The 19,755-nt window shown below is 41.2% G+C and overlaps 1 protein-coding gene across 2 annotated transcripts; it reads right to left on the reverse strand.

Moving 5' to 3' along the window:
- Window positions 1-648: 648 nt before the first annotated feature.
- fscn2b (fascin actin-bundling protein 2b, retinal) lies at window positions 649-18,265 on the reverse strand. Of its 2 annotated transcripts, XM_008437823.3 has the most exons (7): window positions 17,306-18,265; window positions 16,895-16,993; window positions 16,077-16,803; window positions 2,876-3,032; window positions 2,179-2,300; window positions 1,932-2,099; window positions 649-1,151 (listed from the first exon to the last, which is right to left on the reverse strand). In XM_008437823.3, exons 2-7 carry the CDS (start codon window positions 16,985-16,987, stop codon window positions 946-948), a joined length of 1,473 nt encoding a protein of 490 aa, XP_008436045.1. In that variant the 5' UTR covers window positions 16,988-16,993; window positions 17,306-18,265; the 3' UTR covers window positions 649-945. The 2 variants fall into 2 exon arrangements, with proteins under 2 accessions (XP_008436045.1, XP_081456629.1); XM_081600503.1 differs by lacking the exon at window positions 17,306-18,265 and having other exon boundaries at window positions 16,895-17,045.
- Window positions 18,266-19,755: the final 1,490 nt, after the last annotated feature.

Consider the following 19,755-nt stretch of genomic DNA (forward strand, 5'->3'; position numbering starts at 1 on the left):
GTTTCATATTCAATGAAAACGGCAAAATAGCAAAATTGTGTTGTTTTTTTTTATATTAGTGGAATATTAACAAAGTTTTGCGAGCATTTGTAATGAAAACTTGGCCAGTGATGCATTTTAAACTCCACAATCGTAAATTTGTCTTGGACTTTCTGTAATCAGATCAGAATTTTGGTGGTATGATAAAGGAGGACCATTTGAAATTCTTTAACTTCAGCGTGAAATAAAAGCCTATAAACACACGTGGAATGGACAGCGCAGGTTATTAATATGGCCCAAACCTCAGCCTTATCAAAAATGGATGAACTGGATTTAAAAGCTGGTTCTTTGCCAGGAAGCAAACCCATTTAAACGTGAACTACCATTTGGGTGATCAAATATTCAAAGTTCTCCTGGAAGCTTGCTGTTTGATACAATAAGTGGGTTTTCCCAGCAACAATTTTTTGAAATTTAGAAATTACAGAAGCTCTTGTGTTCATAGATTCTTGTTCTGAAAAAAAAACATTGGAGTCTGTTATGATCACACCAGCCTGAAATACATCACTTAATCCCTAAATTAGTTTGAGATTTATTTTGTACCCATGATTAACTTCTACATCTGTTAGCGCCCGATTTTAATAGCATAAAGTGAAGGCAAAGAAGAGAAAATTTCCACTTATGACTGAATGCCTTTATTTCTACAGTTTCAGACATGAATTTCTTCTTGCATCAAGTATCTACTGGAAAACAATCTAAAAGAAAATCACCAAACTAATGTTTATTCAGGCTAATTTTGAGGCTACAGATCTTGGAAAATACTTCTGTTGGCTGATCATACTGCATGGTCTCTCCTCCAGCTCTTCTTCAGCTGAACATCCAACCCCTTCTTCAGCACCAGGAAACTTTAGAGACTCTCCTCTGAATCTCCGAGCCTGGCAGAACAGTTGGGTCTCGTATTGGTTCGCTCTAGAATTCCCACAGAGCCGAGCTGCTGAGGCTCAGTCCGTCTCCCTTCAGCGTCCCTCCCTGGTCTCCGCGTAGGTATTTTCCGTTTTTCCCTCTGATGGCAAGCCGGCCACGCTCCAGGAGCTCCAGGGTGAAATCCTCCGGAGCCTCGCCGTCTGCACACACCAGCCCGCCGCTGTTCACGTACCAGAACCGCCCATCCACACCTGCAACGGCACAGAGGAACCAGTGAGGGGCAGACCGGTGACCTGCTGCGTGGGAGCTTAAAGGGCCAGTACTATGTGTTTTTCAGGTACAGGGTGCCATTTTGCAGCACCGTCAAGTAACAATGTCACCTTCAGTTGTTATTAAAATGCTATACTGTATATGACTTAAAAGAATTTTTACTTTGTAATTTAACTTGTTGAAACTGGAGCCCTGGGCTACATGATTTGTGAGTTAAAAATCTAAACTCATGTGATTTTAAATCATCACAACATGACTTAAAAGAATTTTTACTTTGTAATTTATCACTTTGAAATTGAACCTCTGTCTCTTTAAAAAACTCCTGCTCTTTCTGAAACCACCTTCAGGAAGTCATCATAACATGGCTCCTCTATTAACCCTTTAACAATGTTTAACCAGCGTTGCACTGAGAAGTAGCTCTTATAATGAGCTCAGCTGATGCAGTTCAACCAGATGTTTGCTCTTTGCTAATTGCTGCAGGCTAGTCTGAAGGAGCTGAGTGGGGGAGATTAGCAACATTCAGTTTTTTAAGCTACACTTAATCTTCAACAAACTTCCAGAAAACTGCAAAAACAGCCAAAACACTGAGTTCCAGGCTGAAAACCCAACTTGTTTAGAGACACTTCTGATTAGTAATAAATGTACAAAATGTAATGTTTATTGCTTGTTTCACAATTGATGACTGTAAGATGTCTTAACGATGTAAAGCACGTTTCACTGCCTTGTTGCTGAATGTGTTATGGTATTAAACTGGACTTGACCTTTAATGTGATAGGCTCCACTGCTGTACTTCAGGGTGAAGATGTCGTAGACTGATCTGCTGGCGTCCAGCGTGTTGGAGTTCCTGTGGTGGCAGATGAAGCCGTTGTCCCCTCTCAGGATCAGCATGGGCCGGTTGATCAGTTTCAGAGTGAGCTGCTCGTCCTCACCTGGAGGAAAAACCAAACAAGTCGGCTCAACGAGGGTTTAGAGATGAGGAGATCCGGCAGGAAAGAGAGATGTAGTCACCTATGGTGTCACTGACTGCCAGTAACTGGCCATTCTTCTTGGTGCAGATGTATTTGCCATTGCTTGCTTTTATCGCCACCTTGTGGCTAAGCCATTCCACTGAAAACATGGTGTTTGCAGATCTGTCGGCAAAAAAAAATCCCTCTAATTATTTCTCATAGTAAAAAAAAAAGTTATATAAAACAACATATTAGGGTCACTATAGATAGAAAAAAGGAGGTTGCTAAAAAAAACTCATAAACTGGGATTCATCTCAGACATTTTCTGGAAAAAAAGGACATTTTTGAGCTCCACAAGTTTTTCTAGAAAATTTTTGCAATTCATCTCAAAATATCGGTGTTTTTTTTTTCTCTCGCAGATGTTCAACTTTTCAAGCTCACGATTTTTTCCCCCCCTCAAAAATTTCTAAGTAAATTTTTCGGCAGAAATTAATTTAGGATTATATGCCAAGCTTATATGACTGATGCTTTCATAATGAAAGCATCATCATTATGATGAGGTGAGGTCATTGCATTTCCTCACCTTAAGGTAAAATAATTCCCCAACTGGCTTTATTTTTAACATTAGAAATAATTAATTGCTCAGAAACTATGTTTTAGTGTTTCCCGCCCACTCACATCTAATAATAGTGCAAAATAAAACCTATGCGGGTTTTATCGAGACTACATTTGAACGCATCACGCGGCCGTTCGCTCACACTTGTGTGGCGATGCTCTGGACGCCGCCGTGAGCCACCAGGGCCCAGTAGAAACCTTGGCTGGTTCGGAAGGTGCACATCTTGGTGTCCCTGTCGATCTCCATCTGAAACGTCTCCATGTCAGTTTCGTCTTCTTGATTAGCGGCCAGGCTTACTCCTGGGAGGGCCACAGGAAAGACGCATGTCGCCGTTAACTCGACGAAAAATTAGAAGGAAAAAAAAAAAGCTGCAGGTACAAACTATTTATTAGCGCGTTTTAGATGAACACAGAGACAGATAGTGCAGTACGACTTCTGTATTGAATATGCTACTTGAATACAAAATGGAGAGAAATGCCTTATTGTCATCTGGTATTACCATTAGTAGTTAGCAACATAAAAATGAGCAAAAATAAGCTATTTTATAACTTAAGACCTAGACGTACTCATCTCGGGTTCTCTGCTTTCAAAAATCGAACTCAATTACGGTAAATGAAGAGTGACTCTGGCACTTCTCATTGTCTAAAACCCAAATTCAACTTTGTATTTTAAAGCTTTATTTTTTTTGGAATGGGTTTGGGGATTTTAACCCCACAGAAAACCTGTTGTGGATGTTCTTGAACTTTACAAGACTCAAAATTTAAACATACTAGCTCATAAATAACCTAAACTCCAAATTTGTTAATTTTTCAAGCAGCTAAGTGCTAGCTGCTTGAAACAACCAAAAAGGGGTTCATGCTCTGTGAGGTTACCTAGAGCTGCAACTGGGAATAAAGGTTGCAGAAATGCACAAAAGAATTATGAGAAAATAATAACTTTACAGAAAAAACACAATAACTGCAGCTTTAGGTTTTGGACTGAACCTCAGGTCTGAAACAGAATAGAACCAAAGCCAGTTGGTACTTTCAGTAGATTAGGTTAGGTTAGGTTAGGTAAAACTTTATTAATCCCGTAGGGAAATTAAAGTTGTCTGTTGCTCACACATTAATTCACATCCACACAGCATTAAAAATCGTACAGCTGGAAACATCTATAAAAGGTACACAATATACATACATTAAAAATTGGTCTAGTAAAGAGTTTAATACATTAAAATGCTAATTACTCCGTCTTCCTCCCTTATCCCTCCCAGAAAGGGTCAGAGTATAGTCAGAAAGAAAGAAATGAGGAGTTACTTCTGAGGTAATATTAAAAACATGGAAAGTAAATACAATAAAAGAGCCAGTGGAGGAGAAATAAGCCTGACTTGATGCAGGTTTCTTTTTAGCGCGTAGCAGCAATTACAAACAGCAGTTCCTGTTGTTTACACCTGATGAAAAGTCACACCTTTGAAATATTTTCAGCAAATCTCTTGGAAAGCAATTATTTTTTGCCTTTCCGTTGCTTATACATCGAGGATAAACACAGATGTTTCCGACAAACAAACTCTGACACCCTTCCATCCACGGTGTGACATCCTGGTGAGGGAGGAAACATGAAGTTTTACCATCAAACCTGCTCTTCTACCAGCTCTCCCAGTTACTCTTAAACATTTCAAACTGTGTTTCACATGGTTTCTGTTTTAGCCGTAAGGATAACCAACATCTCAAACAGGTTGTTGCTTCGGTTGGGATAAATGCTTGCCGCACCACCAGATTGCAGAGGGCCAAATCCTTAATTAGATGCATCTCAAAATATCCCCCAAACATTTTCTTAATCCTTTAACAACGCTAATCTCCATGCCTCTTATCTCTTCCTGTTCTTGTTAGCTGTACCTGTTCCCTCCCCCCTTCTCCCTGCGTCTCCCTGCATACCCCTGACTCCCTAAAGCCCCATCCCGAGCCATTACCCCGCCCGCAGCTCCGGATGTCTGCTTTCTTCACAGCGGGGCTGAGATATAATCAGCTTTAGAGCAATCCCCGCTCCTTCCTTACAAAAAAAAAGGAATAAAGACAAAAACAGGAAATGAGCAGAGGATTGTATGGGCCAAACGTAGCAAATAATTGGCAACCAATCCTAAACCATACGGCAATAAAACTACAGCTGATCAAACATTAGAAAGATGATGTCACACATTAAAAAAAACAAAACAAATTTGCAGTCAGTTGCTTTTGCTTACCTTCAAAAGAATTTGAAGTTAGGCAAAGTTTAAATTCTTTATTTCTAGAACAGTTTAAACAAGCAGGAGCTCCACCAAAGTGCTGCACAGCAGTGGTCAGGTCAGCTCAGCCCCGAGGATTAGGAAACAATACAAGATTAAATAAAAACCGAGACACAAAATATCATGAAATCATGAAAACACAATGATTGAAGATAGAAAAAGGCAACATGAAATCAGTATAACAACAAGACCAAATCAGAAATTTGAAAATCATTCAAACTTGAATCAACAGTTTTGATGGAAGGAAAACTTGAATTAATAAAAAAAACAAAAAAACTGAAATTGAGACAGTCAGTGAACACTGACAGCATGATGCTGACTTTGCTTTGGATGGACTCTTTGACTATAGACCAGTGTTTCTCAACCCTGGTCCTCACCGCCCCCCTGCTCTGCATGTTTTAGATGTGCCTCTATTCCAGAACAGCTGATTCAAATGATTGCATGACCATCAAGTACTCTAGAAGCCTGTTAATCACCCAGAGATACAATTCAGGTGTGTGGCAGAAGGGAAATACCTAAAACATGCAGGACAGGGGGGCAGTGAGGACCAGGGTTGAGAAACACTGCTGTAGACGCAATAAATCATCAGTATTGGAAACCAGTCTTTATTTAGAGAGCAATAAAAACAACTAATGAGCTAAACATGCTGACTATGACAAAAAGTCCCTTGCTGCAGTGATTATCCAACACAATGTTGTTACATAGCAGACTGTAATGAAGACGTTGTAAAAATCCAATGATGTCCGAAGAAGAGACTCGTGGGTTTGAACTGTTTCTTTTCTAAATTCCAGCAGCAACCAGCTGTGCTTTGATTATCTATTCAGCTTGTTTAAATTAAAATAAGAAACTGGGGTGATTTTTTTACTTTATTTTTTTATTTATTTTTCAAACAGGTGCTTGACATTTCCCCCCTTTGCTACCAGAGTTACCACATTCTGTGACGTCATCTTCCCCAGTTCCCAGGCTATAGAGTCTCCTCGTCACGGTCCTGTGGGCGCAACAATCCCCGGTAAACAGACACTTCACTTTTCTTGTCAGCTACGTCTTCGAGATAAACGAGGTCTGAGTCTGAGAGGAGACCTTCCAGGGAAACCAGTGCTGGGTGAAACTTCACTTCCTGATTATGGAATAGCTGATGCTTATCGTACCAGTCACTCATCAATCTGTCTTCCTAGCAGAGTTTTACCAGAAAGCCGTTTGCATATTGTAAGAGTTTGTCAAAACTGGTTTAACCTTTCCTGGTTTGTGCTTTGCTTTACTTTCTACTATATACATTACAAATCAGTTGTATTTCATTAGAGTCAACTGGCTTAAATGGGAATTAAAACCAAAACAAATGTGAAATACAACTGTAATATATGGATAATCAACTGAATTAACTTATGTGATCAGTTTTAAGTTTTAGACACCATCCTAATGTTTTTGTATGTCAAAAAGTGAGAGGCACATTTGACATTTGAAGCAATAACTCATGAAAGTTTGATTGAGTACTACTGTTCTGAGTTCTCGTAGCAGGTAGCTGTGTTGTAAAATTTTAAAAAATACTCCACAATAACTGCACTGTGCTTTCAGAATTCATTCTCCAAGGGGCAGTATTATGTAAAATCCACTTTTTTGAGGTTTACATGATGTTATAATGTTATTCCCTAAACAAAACCACTGGAGTGTTGCCTTGATTCTTTTCATGCATGTTTGGGAAATCCTTTAATCTCCATGGCAACCATTAAACTTTGCAAAACGCCTAGGTTGGCTTAGCACCGCCTTCAGACGTTTCTTCCTCTGAGCTGCGGTTTCCGAGTTTCCGCTCCTCCAGACTAGCCAGCAGCAATTAGCATTATGGGAGCTACTTCTCAGGCAAACGCTGATAAAAACATGGTTTACCCTCTGGTGCGTAGCGGTCACTACAGTGGACAGCTGTTTAAAATTCATTGTTTCCTAAATGCAATGGTTTCTATGGTGGAATTGCATATCAATCCTTAGAATGCTCTCTACTGCTCCCCTCCATTGAGGTTAATTCAGTGGCAAATTGTTGTAACTACAAGTTAATGTCATCGGAGTCCAAGATGGCTGGCAGACAGACACACTCGATGACCACTCCTGGAATATCCTCTCAATCCTTCTATTCTAAGAGAATCCTAGAGGTAAAAAATATATGCTGACATGTAGGAGTATCTAAGTAACAATATTATTAACTTAGTTTGGAAAATTTTATTTCACATAAGTAGGAAATTGTGATTAACCATGTGTCCAACACAGTGGACATCATGCATTGCTGACTATATTTTTAACATAAGTCATGTAGTTGATTTATCTTTCATTATAACTGTTTTGCTTGTAATTTAATTCATTTTGAGTATATCTATAAGTTAGTTTTAAAAATATACTTTTTTATAATTTCTTAGTAAAATTATAATTTTCTCATACTTTTAGACCACAAGTGCAGCAAAGAATAAGGAACACTATAGAATAGTCAAGGAAATTCCCTCTGACTCCTCTGATGATGAGTATAGTGACAGCAGTGATGAGGTGTGGCTACCAGAGAACACTAGAAATATAGGAGATATGGATGATGAAGGAGATGCAGACAGTTAGAATGCTAAAAGTCAAGATGATGAGAGTCAGGATGATGAAGGACAAGTTGCAGAGGGAGGTCAGCAAGATGAGGGAGCTGAGGAAAATGTCCACATGATACCTACTCAGAGAAATGTTCACAAGGGCCATGTCTGCACTCAACCCCGCAAATATGTCTGCAAAGTTCAAGACTAACTTTGATGGAGACCTGCCACCTTTTCTAGGAGAAAGAAGGGTAAATGTTGATGGAAGAGAACCAATTGATTTCTTTAGGTATTTGTTTCCCTTAGATCTCATTGATGAGACAGTGCATAACACCAACATGTATGTGCTGCAGAAAGGGAAAGAAAATCTGGCAGTGACAAGCGAAGAAATGCACATTTTTCAACATGGTCATGGGGCACATTCAGTATCCTTGGACAAGGATGTACTGGTCCAGTGAGGATGACCTTCGTCTTTTAATAATTGCAGATGGTATGTCTGTAAACAGATATGAGCAAATTCTGAGTTGCTGAAGGATGTTGCAGGCAGCAGACCACTCTCCATGGCGTCTCCAGACTCTGTCACATGTGCTCAGTGTGAACCTGCTTTCATCTGTGAAGAGCACAAGGCGCCAGTGGCAAATTTGCCAATCCTAGTGTTCTCTGGCAAATGCCAAGCGTCCTGCACGGTGTTGGGCTGTGAGCACAACCCCCATCTGTGGACGTCGGGCCCTCATACCATCCTCATGGAGTCGGTTTCTAACCGTTTGTGCAGACACATGCACATTTGTGGCCTGCTAGAGGTCATTTTGCAGGGCTCTGGCAGTGCTCCTCCTGTTCCTTCTTGCACAAAGGTGGAGGTAGCGGTCCTGCTGCTGGGTTGTTGCCCTCCTACGGCCTCCTCCACGTCTCCTGGTGTACTGGCCTGTCTCCTGGTAGCGCCTCCAGCCTCTGGACACTACGCTGACAGACACAGCAAACCTTCTTGCCACAGCTCGCATTGATGTGCCATCCTGGATGACCTGCACTACCTGAGCCACTTGTGTGGGTTGTAGAGTCCGTCTCATGCTACCACGAGTGTGAAAGCAGAAGGTCCCCACCTGCAGAACCACTCCTTTATTGAGTGTGTCTTGCTAATTGCCAATAATTTCCATCTGTTGTCTATTCCATTTGCACAACAGCAGGGGAAATTGATTGTCAATCAGTGTTGCTTCCTAAGTGGACAGTTTGACTTCACAGAAGTTTGATTTACTTGGAGTTATATTGTGTTGTTTAAGTGTTCCCTTTATTTTTTTGAGCAGTGTATGTACAAATTTGAAGTGTACCAGGGCTCAGCAATTAGAGGTCAGAGCAGTGGTTTGGGAATGACTGGAGATGTAGTGATGCGCCAATTAAAGCCCCAAAACCACAAGGTGTTTTTTGACAACTTCTTCTGCAGCATTCCACTCCTTGAGGCCTTGAAATACCTAGGCATCTATGGCACAGGTACACGCAGAGCAAACAGAGTGAAAGGAGCGAGTCAGAAACTTAAGAGTGAAAAACAACTGAGAAAAGAAGGCAGAGGAGCCTGCTCTGTTGTACAAACAGTAACATCACTGTCACACGTTGGCTTGACAGCTCAGTCATCCACATGGCATCAACCTGTGCAGGTCAGTCCCCTGAAGACACGGCCCAAAGATGGCTGAAGAAAGAACAAACCAAGATCAGTGTGCAACATCCCTACTCAGTGGCCCTTTATAACCAACACATGGGTGGGGTGGATCTTGTTGACCAGTGTGTGGCAATGTATCCCCACAGATGTAGAAACAAGCGATGGAACATCAGTGTTCTTTCATTTTTTGGATGTGACTGTTGTAAATGCCTGGCGACTCTACCTGATGTCTGGATTGGAAAATATGAATCTCCTTATCTTCAAAGCTTCTGTGGCCCATGCACTGATAAATTCTAACTCCATTCAGCAAAACAGTAGAGGAAGACCCAATGGAGCCCCACCTTCAGCAAAGTGCAGAGCAGTGACCAAAGTACCCAGTGAAGTCAGGTTCAGCGCAGAAAATCACTGGCCTGGACTCACCCAAGTCAAAAATGCAAACAGATGCCACGATGCTGCATGCTCAAGGAAGACCAAATACATCTCCAAACAGTGCCATGTGGCACTGTGCCCTGGATGCTTTGCCAATTTTTATGTAGCCTAGGAGTTAGGAAAATGAGTTAGGAGAAAAGTTAGAAGAGAATTTCTGGAGATGCAGGTGTTTGTTGAAGATTGTTCTTTTGGTTTGGACTAAACAGAAGGGCTATAGAATGTTAGAGTGTATGAAAGTATGTTCAAGTGCTTTTCAAAGCCCACAATGGAATAAGGGGTCAAACTCAGATTAAAGTATTCTTCAATTAAGTTCATACTGTTCTATGTTGAGTGCTGAAGCGCATGTAGTCCACCGTAGTGGACATTTCTGTGACTTCCTGAAAAAATTAAATTTTTGAAAAAAAAAGTTCATGTTTGTTTTTTTTATGCCCCAAGAAGAGTAAAAACACATTTAAAAAAAAAAAATCTTGACTCAGGGATTCATAATTCATGCATCAGAGGGTTAAAGGGTTAATAGAAGAGCCTTGTGACTTCTTGAAGGCGGAGTTTCAGAAAGGGCAGGAGATTTTAAAGAGGCAGAGGCCCAATTTTAGGGCATTAAATATAAAAGTCAAATTTCTTTTAAGCTATATTTAGTATATGCAGCATTTTTTATAACAACTGAAGTTAACATAGCTACTTGATTGTGCTCTAAAATGGCACTATATGCCTAGAAAACACTTAATACTTCCCCTTTAAATTGTGTTCTTGCAGCTCTAGTTTGGGAGTTCTTGCAGTTTGTTCTTGTCACATTTACCTGGTCAGAACTCGTTCCCTGTTTGGTGTGCAGCCATTATTATACAAACTCTGCAGTAGGACTGACCAGTGAAGATTTCAAAATAGTTCCTGTGAAGTATGGAATGTCCTGGCCAGTGGGAATTTTGTTCTTGTTCTTGTCCCTGTTGTTCCAGATCATGTGTTAACCTTTAGTTTGTTTATAATCAAACAACATGGGAAAGCTGTGCGATTGTTATTAAATCTAAATGAGTCAAATCCGCATTCTAAACCCCAGTGAGCTGAAGAGCACTTTAACAGGTGAGAGAAAAAGTCTGACTTCTTTCAAGCAAAATATAAAGGCAAAAGAGCTGCAGATGACTTTTGTCAGTATAAAGTCTCCAAACTAGATGCTCAGCTTTCATCGGCTCGTTCGTGACAGTGTTAATCCAATTTGTTTGAAATATTCTTTTGGGGCATTTGAAAAGCGACCGCAGAGATAAACCGGTAGAAGAGAGGGGATGATACGCGACAGAGATGTCACGCTCACTGAGCTGCAGGGATGGTTTAATCACATCTTATTCACACTTGATAAACTAGGTATCATTAGGTCGTACAGCTGGTTAAATTATCATTGATCTTAAGTGCATCTGAAGCATAAATTTAAGCCCTTCCACTCCGTAGCGACGCCTGGGGGCCTATCACTCCCATTCTCTCTCATCCCAGCTCAATGTCATGCTTAGTCTACCTATTCCGTATGTCTATTTCACACTAATTCAACCCAGAAATGATCTTCAGACAGAGCTCAGCTGGGACCTTATAGTTGCTGTCTGACAGATGAGACAAGAGCCGACAGTGGAAGGAAAGGTGGAGGAAGAAGGAAAAGAAAGCCAAAAAAAGAGGGGAAGGGAGATTGGATGTGCTCTAATCCGAGCTGGCATGATTATTTATTGACGGTATTGTTGATGAGCATCTTTGACACACTTGATGGTCAAGAAAAAGCAAAGGAGGAGAGAAACAAATGGATCAGTGCACTTCCAGGAGCTCCTGAATAACACACAGGTTCTAGTGTCTTATTTCTGATCGAAGCCCAGATCTAGCTCCCCTTCCTCAGGTTGTCCTACCTACAAGTCTGGAAGTGGGGCAGACCTAACTAATCCATCAACGATAGTCGGCTCTGACATCAATTATTAATAGTAAGCCGATGCCACTATCCCAGCGTCCCTTATTATCCATGAGCTCCCAGCTTTTCATCCATCACGACTACACTTTCCTTTGTTTATTTTTGTACTTTTTCCAACACATTTTGTCCTAGGCTTTGTGTATGGATGGAGAAAGTCTATTGTTTTGGAAAATACAGAGCTTGTTTCTTGGCTTTAGTCATTTTTACATTGACTCTTGTGGAAATGTTTATCAAGAAAGTTGTGACTGACCAGTGAAAGATCATGAGACTAAACATTACACACTGCATACAATACATACCGACTCACTGAATCCATAAAATAATCATCTTTTATACTTCTATACTACAGTATGTCACTTTTACAAAAATATGATGTTATATATTTGCAAAACCCTGCGACAGACTGGCCACCTGTCCAGGGTGAACCCCGCCTCTCGCCCGGAACGTTAGCTGGAGATGGGCACCAGCAAACCCTCCTGACCCCACTAAGGGACAAGGGTGTAAAGAAAATAGATGGATGGATATTTGCTAAAACTGTTATGAGACAGTTAATCTGTGAAAAGATTGATCTCGTCCACCTCGTCCCTGAGCTACTATTGTCATCTGAAGAAATGCTTCACTCCCAACAAAAAACAACCAATCAGAGCTAAGAGGAGGCTGTATAATTTATTTACAATTTATGTTTTATTCATCAATCAAAGCACAAAACGTTTGTCCAATCAACCCAAAAGTTTCATGATCTGTCGAGGGTGCATGCTGTAAAATTCAAAATTTCCTAATCCAGAATCATATTTTCAATCAGCTTTTATAGATTTACTGGTGTTTTTGAAGTAATTTCTGTTGAGGTGTGAATTTCTTCCCTGGCAACCACAGCTAAGATGTGTGATTCATTGGTAACATCTGTCTCAGTTTAAGGAGCAGTATGTGTGTCACATCGTGCCATTTTATAGCACGATCAAGTAGCTATGTTACCTTCAGTTGTTATAAAAATGCTGTAATTATCAAATATGACTTATAAGAACTTTGGCTTTGTAACTTAGAGCCTTGAAATTGGACCTCTGTCCCTTTAAAAACTCCTGTTCGTTCTGAAGCTACGCCTTCAGGAAGACATCACAACATGGCTCCTCATTAACCCTTTAACAATGTTTTTACCAGCGGTCTTACAGAGAGCTCAGCAGGTGTACAGTTCCTTTAGATGTTTGCTAATTGCTGGTGGCTAGTCTGAAGGAGCTGAGTGGAGGACTGCTACTCTGAGAGGCGAAAGTTCAGAAGCTGCAGCTCCAAGAAGGAGCTGCGTCTTGAAAGTGGTGCTCGGTCCACCCAGGTGTTTTACACAGCTGATTGGTTGCCATGGGAAATACAAAAATTTCTCAAACATTCATGAAAGAATCAAGGTAACATTTCAAGTATGTTTTTGATGAAGGCATAACATCATATCATGATTTAAAGCTCAGAAAAGTTGATTTTATGCAATACTACCCCTTTAAGAAGTAAACGTTAGTGTTAGCTTTGTCTCTAAACTAGCTAAAGCTGGATATAAACCTCTTGGACTAACACAGGAATTTTGACCATAACGTGGACTAAATGTGTATAATGCACTGTCCTCCAAATGTGTATAATGTGTATAAATCTCATTATACACATTTAGTTCTTAATGTATAATAAAAGCCAAATAAACCCGTCAGCCTTACTGTTTGCAGGTTAGATTAGCGGGTTAGAGCCGGACTCATGGGGTGGAAGTTCTGGCTGCAGGTAAGAGGCAGCTTGGGTTTCTGAAAGCAGATTCCCCACCCACCCCCCTCGCCCTCCAGGAACGGGGGCCAACTTCATCAATAATTCAAAACAACTCACCACTCGTCTCAGCAGGATAGCATGATTGTGAGTGGGCGAGCGCTGCAGAAAAAAATATGAGGCTTTTGTTTGTGGATAGAGAGGGCTAAAAGAGTAAAAAAAAAAAACAGGATGAGGAGCAGCATGTAGCCAAAAATAATCAGCATGCATAAATGTACATAGCATGGTATCCCAAATGTTTGTTTTATATGAAACCAAATGGTAATCAGTTTACATACTTCCAGCAATTTAGTTCCTGCTCGGAGCGGCCATTGCTAACCAGGAACAATGAGTAAGGAGAGATTCAGTTACAGCATCCAGGGTTGTAGCAACTTGAGCTTGCAGACTAGAATCTGCCTAGTGATGGCTGACATGACCTAATGTGCTGACAACCGCCATTGGTCTATGCTAATCTACCTCCAAATCCATTCTGAAATCAGACCAATGGGTCCTTTGACCATGGCGACTGAAACTCTAGGCAAGTGACTCTGGCAACTCAACTAGATGAAACGTGACACTCTAATTTAGAACTGCTCTGGTTTTTACAATGATCAAATTCAACCTTGGTTTTGAGAGGAAACTACTTTGGGGTCAACGAGGAGTCCATCAGCACAATGACGTGATGTCATGCCTAACACCAAGATCAAATAACGCCTGAAGTTCCCCTATCACAAGACTGAAGAGTAAAGACATAATTCAATATCAACACAGACACAGGCAGCCGCATCACTGAGAGCAGAGAGCTAAATGAACTGGGACAAATACAAAATGTATTTTAAGCATACGAGATAGCAGAGATGTAAAACAATTAACGTATGTATTTATTATGTTGAGGCCATTTTATGACAAAATCTCAGTTGCTTTAATCACAAATGAACTGTAATTAATTCAATTTCTTGGTCCACTATACCCAGTTTTACTTGTCACCTTCAGGCCTGATTACTGCCAAACTGTACAATCACAAAACCACTTCAATATAATCTGTCACACAACATGAAACCATCAACAACACTTCATGCCCCAATCTAAGGATTACAAAGTTGATTCCAATAAACCACATAAAAAGCCATCATCCACAAATAGAGAAAACAGAACAGTAGGTTACTAAATATTCTCAGGAGTGGCCTCAGTTGCATCACTTAAAGCTGCAGTATGTAACTTTTATAAAAACATGTTTTTTACTTGCTTGTTAAAATTGTCAACATGTCACAACAGTACTAGACAGATGTTCTGTCTGAAGAAATACACTGTTTCCCACCAAAACAACCAATCAGAGTAAGTGTGACGGTCTTAGTACTGTCAATCAAACTTGTGTACACGCTGCACAATGTGATACCACAACTCACCGTTCAAGGAAAAACTGTTTATCTGCCGTCATGGGTGGCTCTGCTAACTAGCCTAGCATTCATGGCAGGCTCTGCTGTTGGGAAGACGCTTTAGCATAGCAGAAAGCAGGGAGTGAGGGGTGTGGAGCAGCAACCACAAGCATGATTAACAGTGCTAAGACTCTCCGCCTGACTGTTATTTGTCATTTTTAGTTAGAACTGGGAGCACTGGGAGAAGGAAGATGAGCTTGATTTTTTTCACAGATTATCAGTTTCATACCATAGTGTCCCGACATAGTGACAGTTTTAACAAATATGTAAAAAAGAAAACCACTACACCCCAAGACAAGAATCACTGTTGACCAAAAAGAATATACAGGTCCATCACAAATTAGCCAGAAAGCATCTTGATAATGTCCTTGAATTTTCCGGACAATTTTCAGTGGACTGCCAAGACAAAATGGAAATGCGTTGTAAGGGATGAATTTCCTACATGTGGCATAAAACTAATGGTAACACTTTATTTGAAGGGTGTGCATAAGACTGACATGACACTGACATGACACTGACATGACACTGTCATAAACATGTCATGAACATGAAGAAGTCTTTATCATTTGGTAAATAATGACACTTTTAATGCAAAGTTGCTCTAAAGGTTGCATTGAAAGTCCATTAAAATGCCAACTTTGCATTAAATTATCATTATTTACAAAATCATGTAAAGTTGATTTTAAGTGAAAATTTTGGATTGACATCACTAAAGCCTGGACTTAACTCTGACAGAGATGTTGAGGTGTGAACTTGAAAAGGTCGATCATGCTGGAAAATCCTCCAATATCATTTAAATAAAAGAGTTGGCCAAACATCATGCATACTGACTCATTCTCAGTTAATGCCAGTGCTGGTTGGCAGGTGGTGAAGCCAATGGACTTAGGGGTAATTACTTTGTCTCAAAGACAAAGTCCCATTCCAAAATCCGCCGTTCCCCTCTGGTGCTCTGCACGAGGCCCACACTGTGAATCAGTCGTATCTGTCTTATTTTAATGGAAAGATGCATCTGTTAACTGTAACTTATGCATAATAAGTGCAAAGTGTATTACTCATAATTACCATGCACCCCTTACCAATCATCATTTTCAGCTTCTTTATGAATGTAAGCAGGTCAGCATGTGTCAGCAAAAGCTTGCTTGACCATCAGCAAAGGCACTGAAGGTCAGCCTTTGTTCATTCAATCAGCTTGTTGGGAGTCTGTGCAAAGTTTCTAGAAGACTAGCAAGATGACCTTGGAGCAGAGATTCAATGAATCTAAGGATTTTAGAGAGGAAACTATTTTAAAAATAGGTCTGTGTTTTCTTACCTTGTCTGTTGGAGACATAACGGCCATTAGCTGCTATCAAAACCACTTGTGGGTGGCTCTCCTCCAAGTCAAACAGTTCATCTTTGCCTGGCTTGGAGCATCGTCCTGACCTCAGGGTCCCTGTGGGGCCCATGGGAGACAAATATTTTCCCTCACAGTCTTTAAAGGCAAGCTTCCCACACTTCAGCTCCAGTGTGTATGCTGTGGCCCTCCCATTCTCTTTCAGCAGCTTTCCATCGCTGCTGAGGAAGCGGCTGTCACAGGTCTTTAAGCAGTACTTCCCGTTCAGGTAGACGAGAGTCAGGAGCGCCTCAACACCCCATGGAATGTTCCTGTCCACGGCGATTTCCCCATCCTCCGTAGAGAGGTGGGCATAGCGCTTACGGGCGACAGACAGCAGGTTGGCTTGCGGATGCAGAGCCAGGTGCATTGCCCAAAGCTCGGCATCTGTGATTATCTGAGCGAAACAAGACAGGTAGTCACGAGAGCCACCGAAGAAGCGGAGGTATTGCTCAGACTGGAGGGCCCAGCGGCCGTCTGACTGCGGTATGATGAGGAAGCGGCAGTCGGAGTTATGGCCATCTGCCTCACAGGTGACTTTGCCATCTTTGTCAGAAGCCAAGTAGCGTCCCAGATGACTGCGTAAATACACAACTTGGGTCTCCTGGGAGTCTTGCTCTAGAGTCCATATCTGCTTCTTCTTTAGGCTTGGAGCTGATGCATTCAGCTGAGACACAAAAAGGTGTCCTTTAAATACATTATGTCTACAGATGACATGTACCACCACCAAAACAGTTTCATTAGCTTGCACTGTTTACCTTGAAACCAAAGTTTTCTGCAGTGAGGTAACGACCCTCATGATTGATGAGACCAAACTGTAACTTCAAGGGATGGTTTCCGTTAGCAGGCATCTTCACCTTTGGGTATGTTGAGTCCAGAGAGTAAGGAAAGACATGTGACAAGAATTGGGAGAGAGAAATAAGAAGTTAAAATCCGGGGAAAGGAGATACAGAAGAAAAAGTCTGACTAGACTGAAGAAAGAGGAGAGGTTTTTAAGCTGTGAAGAATAAGAGAAGCATCAAAGTGAATGGTGAAATGGAAATGCTGTAAAAGCAGGAAATCAATTCATTAAGGTGTAGTACATAAAGCACTCCGAAAACCACAAATTCTTTCCCCCGCCCATGACTTCATTATACATTTTTCCAGCCGCAGCCTCCTAATTTACTTACTGCGGTTTTGTGGCTTCCCCTCTGCAGTTCCTGCGGCTCCAATTCCAGCTCCCAGATTTAAGAGGCTTCTTTCGTCAGGCTCCCTCTTGTAATTCCTTCTCTTTTTTCTTCTTTTCTTGCTGGCTTGAACTTTCTGCTGATCGGGTCTCCGAACTCAGCTCCTTCACCGCTCCTGTTCTCCCTAATCAGGTTAGAGGCAGCAGAGACTTGAGTCAGCCTTGATCTCTTTTCTGTCCAGTGTCAGCCCCCTCTTTCTCTGTGGACTAATTTTGCTCTGGACTGCTTAGCTCGCCTTGTGAAGCCTATATCCCTCTTTCCCTCGTCTCTCCAGCTGAACAGCTTCACCCCTGTTCTTGCATGACTTGTTATTTACCCCGAAGGCTCAATCATTTGGTTCCCCAAGACTTGACTTCTCTTGGGTGTTGTCTGTTCCTCCCTTTGGCTTCTTTGCCTATAATATGTTTGGATCAATCATATCAACTAGCTTTACACTGTGCTTTACCTTTCTGTGTACCTCAGACTCTAGATTGTGAAAAGCAAGTTTAAGCAGGGATGGAGAACATCCTCAGAGGCCCTAGAAAACTGGAGGACCGCTTCAATCGTCTAAAAGCATAAGCTGTCTATCACAACTCAAGCCAGCTATGAATGATGCTCCCCTTTGTAATCTTAAACCGCTCCCTGACGATTTTTCTTCCCATCCTCTTCTTTTCCCTCTCTGCCTTTCTCTAACCTGCAAGGTATCTAATCCTGCCTTTCTCTTTTTCTTCACCTCATTTGGAACTCTGCTCTTCACCTCTGTCTCCTGCACATAAATAGAAGTGAGTAGAGACAATGCTCATGTATGCTCCCATAGCGCCGGGTAACCAGAGCACTACCTCTGCCTTTGGGGTACTTGCCTAACTGCGGCTCCCCTTACCTGCCTGTGCTGGGTTTGGTTACACACTGTCTCTGATTGCAAGCTCTCTCCATTCTAATGGGAAGTGTGTCTGAGATGAAGGGGGAGGCAGACTTTACATCTAAATTTAGGAAAGGAGATGCTGGGTATAAAGGCAACAACTTAATGATCATGCAAGGTTTTGAATATGTGTGCTTGCCTCTGCGTGTGTGCATGTGCATGCATGTGCATGTGTGTGTGTAATCAGCCTTGCCAATCAGCCTATTATAGGTCGCCTTTGAGGAGTAAACAGACGTGTCTGTTCCTGAATCCATCTAATCCTCAACCCAATCATCCCAACCTGGCTAATCTACTGCAACCACCCTTCCCCAACCCTCAAACATACACACCCCGCCACTCCACACACACGCACACTCCCTCACATCACACATGATGACATTTACTCTGCTTGTCAGTGGAAATGACTCACTGACACAGAGTAATGTAGATGTCATCACCAAGCAGAGAGTAGGGCATCGCGTGGCGCAGTAGGTACAGTGGGTGCCCCGTATGTAGAAGTGATAGTCCTTGTAGTGGTTGTTCTGGGTTCGATTCCCGACCTCAGTACCCTTAGCACATGTCTTCCCCTTCCTGCCTCCTTCTTGTCCAACTACTGTTGGGAAATGGCCACTAGCCCTGGCCTCACACAACACAACAGCCAACAGAGGTTTACTCCTGAAGAACGAGTACTAAACTTATGCATAAACTAGAATGGACAATGCATCTCACACAAATGCTGACAATGTAACTCAAAGACTCAATGGCCTACATCATTTTTGACAAAAGTGATTTTTATTTCTTTATTTTTTTGGCCTATGACATCTTTTTGAAAGAAAATGGTGGTGATTTTCTTTTTTTTGTAAAATTACTTATGGCAAAAAAAGAAAAAAAGACTCAAGCCATTATTTTAGGAAGGTGATGAAATGTTATAGCCATTCACCCTGCACATGATGGCACAATTATTGCATTAATAAATGTTAATAACTTGGGTTTCCGTGCCTTGTGATTCTGAATATGAGCAGGAATGTTGTGTGATTTCATGTTACAGTCTCCAAAAGCTTTCGTTGACTCATAAAAAGTTAAAAGGTTTCTCCCTAGCCACTTTAGTTATTTTTCAAGAGTCATTGTATGGGTCTGAACTCTTAAACATAGCAACAAAGTTACTGATTTGACAATAGTGGCTAATAAAGACTTGGTCACAAAGTTAATATAGACAAGCCATATCTTTTACAGTTTTATATAGTGAGCATGGGTTTTGTTTTTTAAAGTCAGTTACTTGCCGATATTTATTATTTGAAGATTGTTGCTAGCACTGTTAGCTGTGGCTATAAACCTGGGTCAAGGGTTTGAAGTTAACTGGGCCCTTTCTGTGTATGCATTGGTTCTCTTTCACTACTCCAGTTTCCCTCCACAATAAAAAAGACAAGTCATGCACATTATGTTAATAAATTCTAAATTCTGTGTTTGTGTTGCAATATGTCCTGGGAAACTGTTGGAGTTTGGTTTTGTAGAAAAT

Source organism: Poecilia reticulata, chromosome 19 (genome assembly GCF_904066995.2).
Source record: "Poecilia reticulata chromosome 19, P_reticulata-male-v2, whole genome shotgun sequence".
NCBI lineage: Eukaryota > Metazoa > Chordata > Actinopteri > Cyprinodontiformes > Poeciliidae > Poecilia > Poecilia reticulata.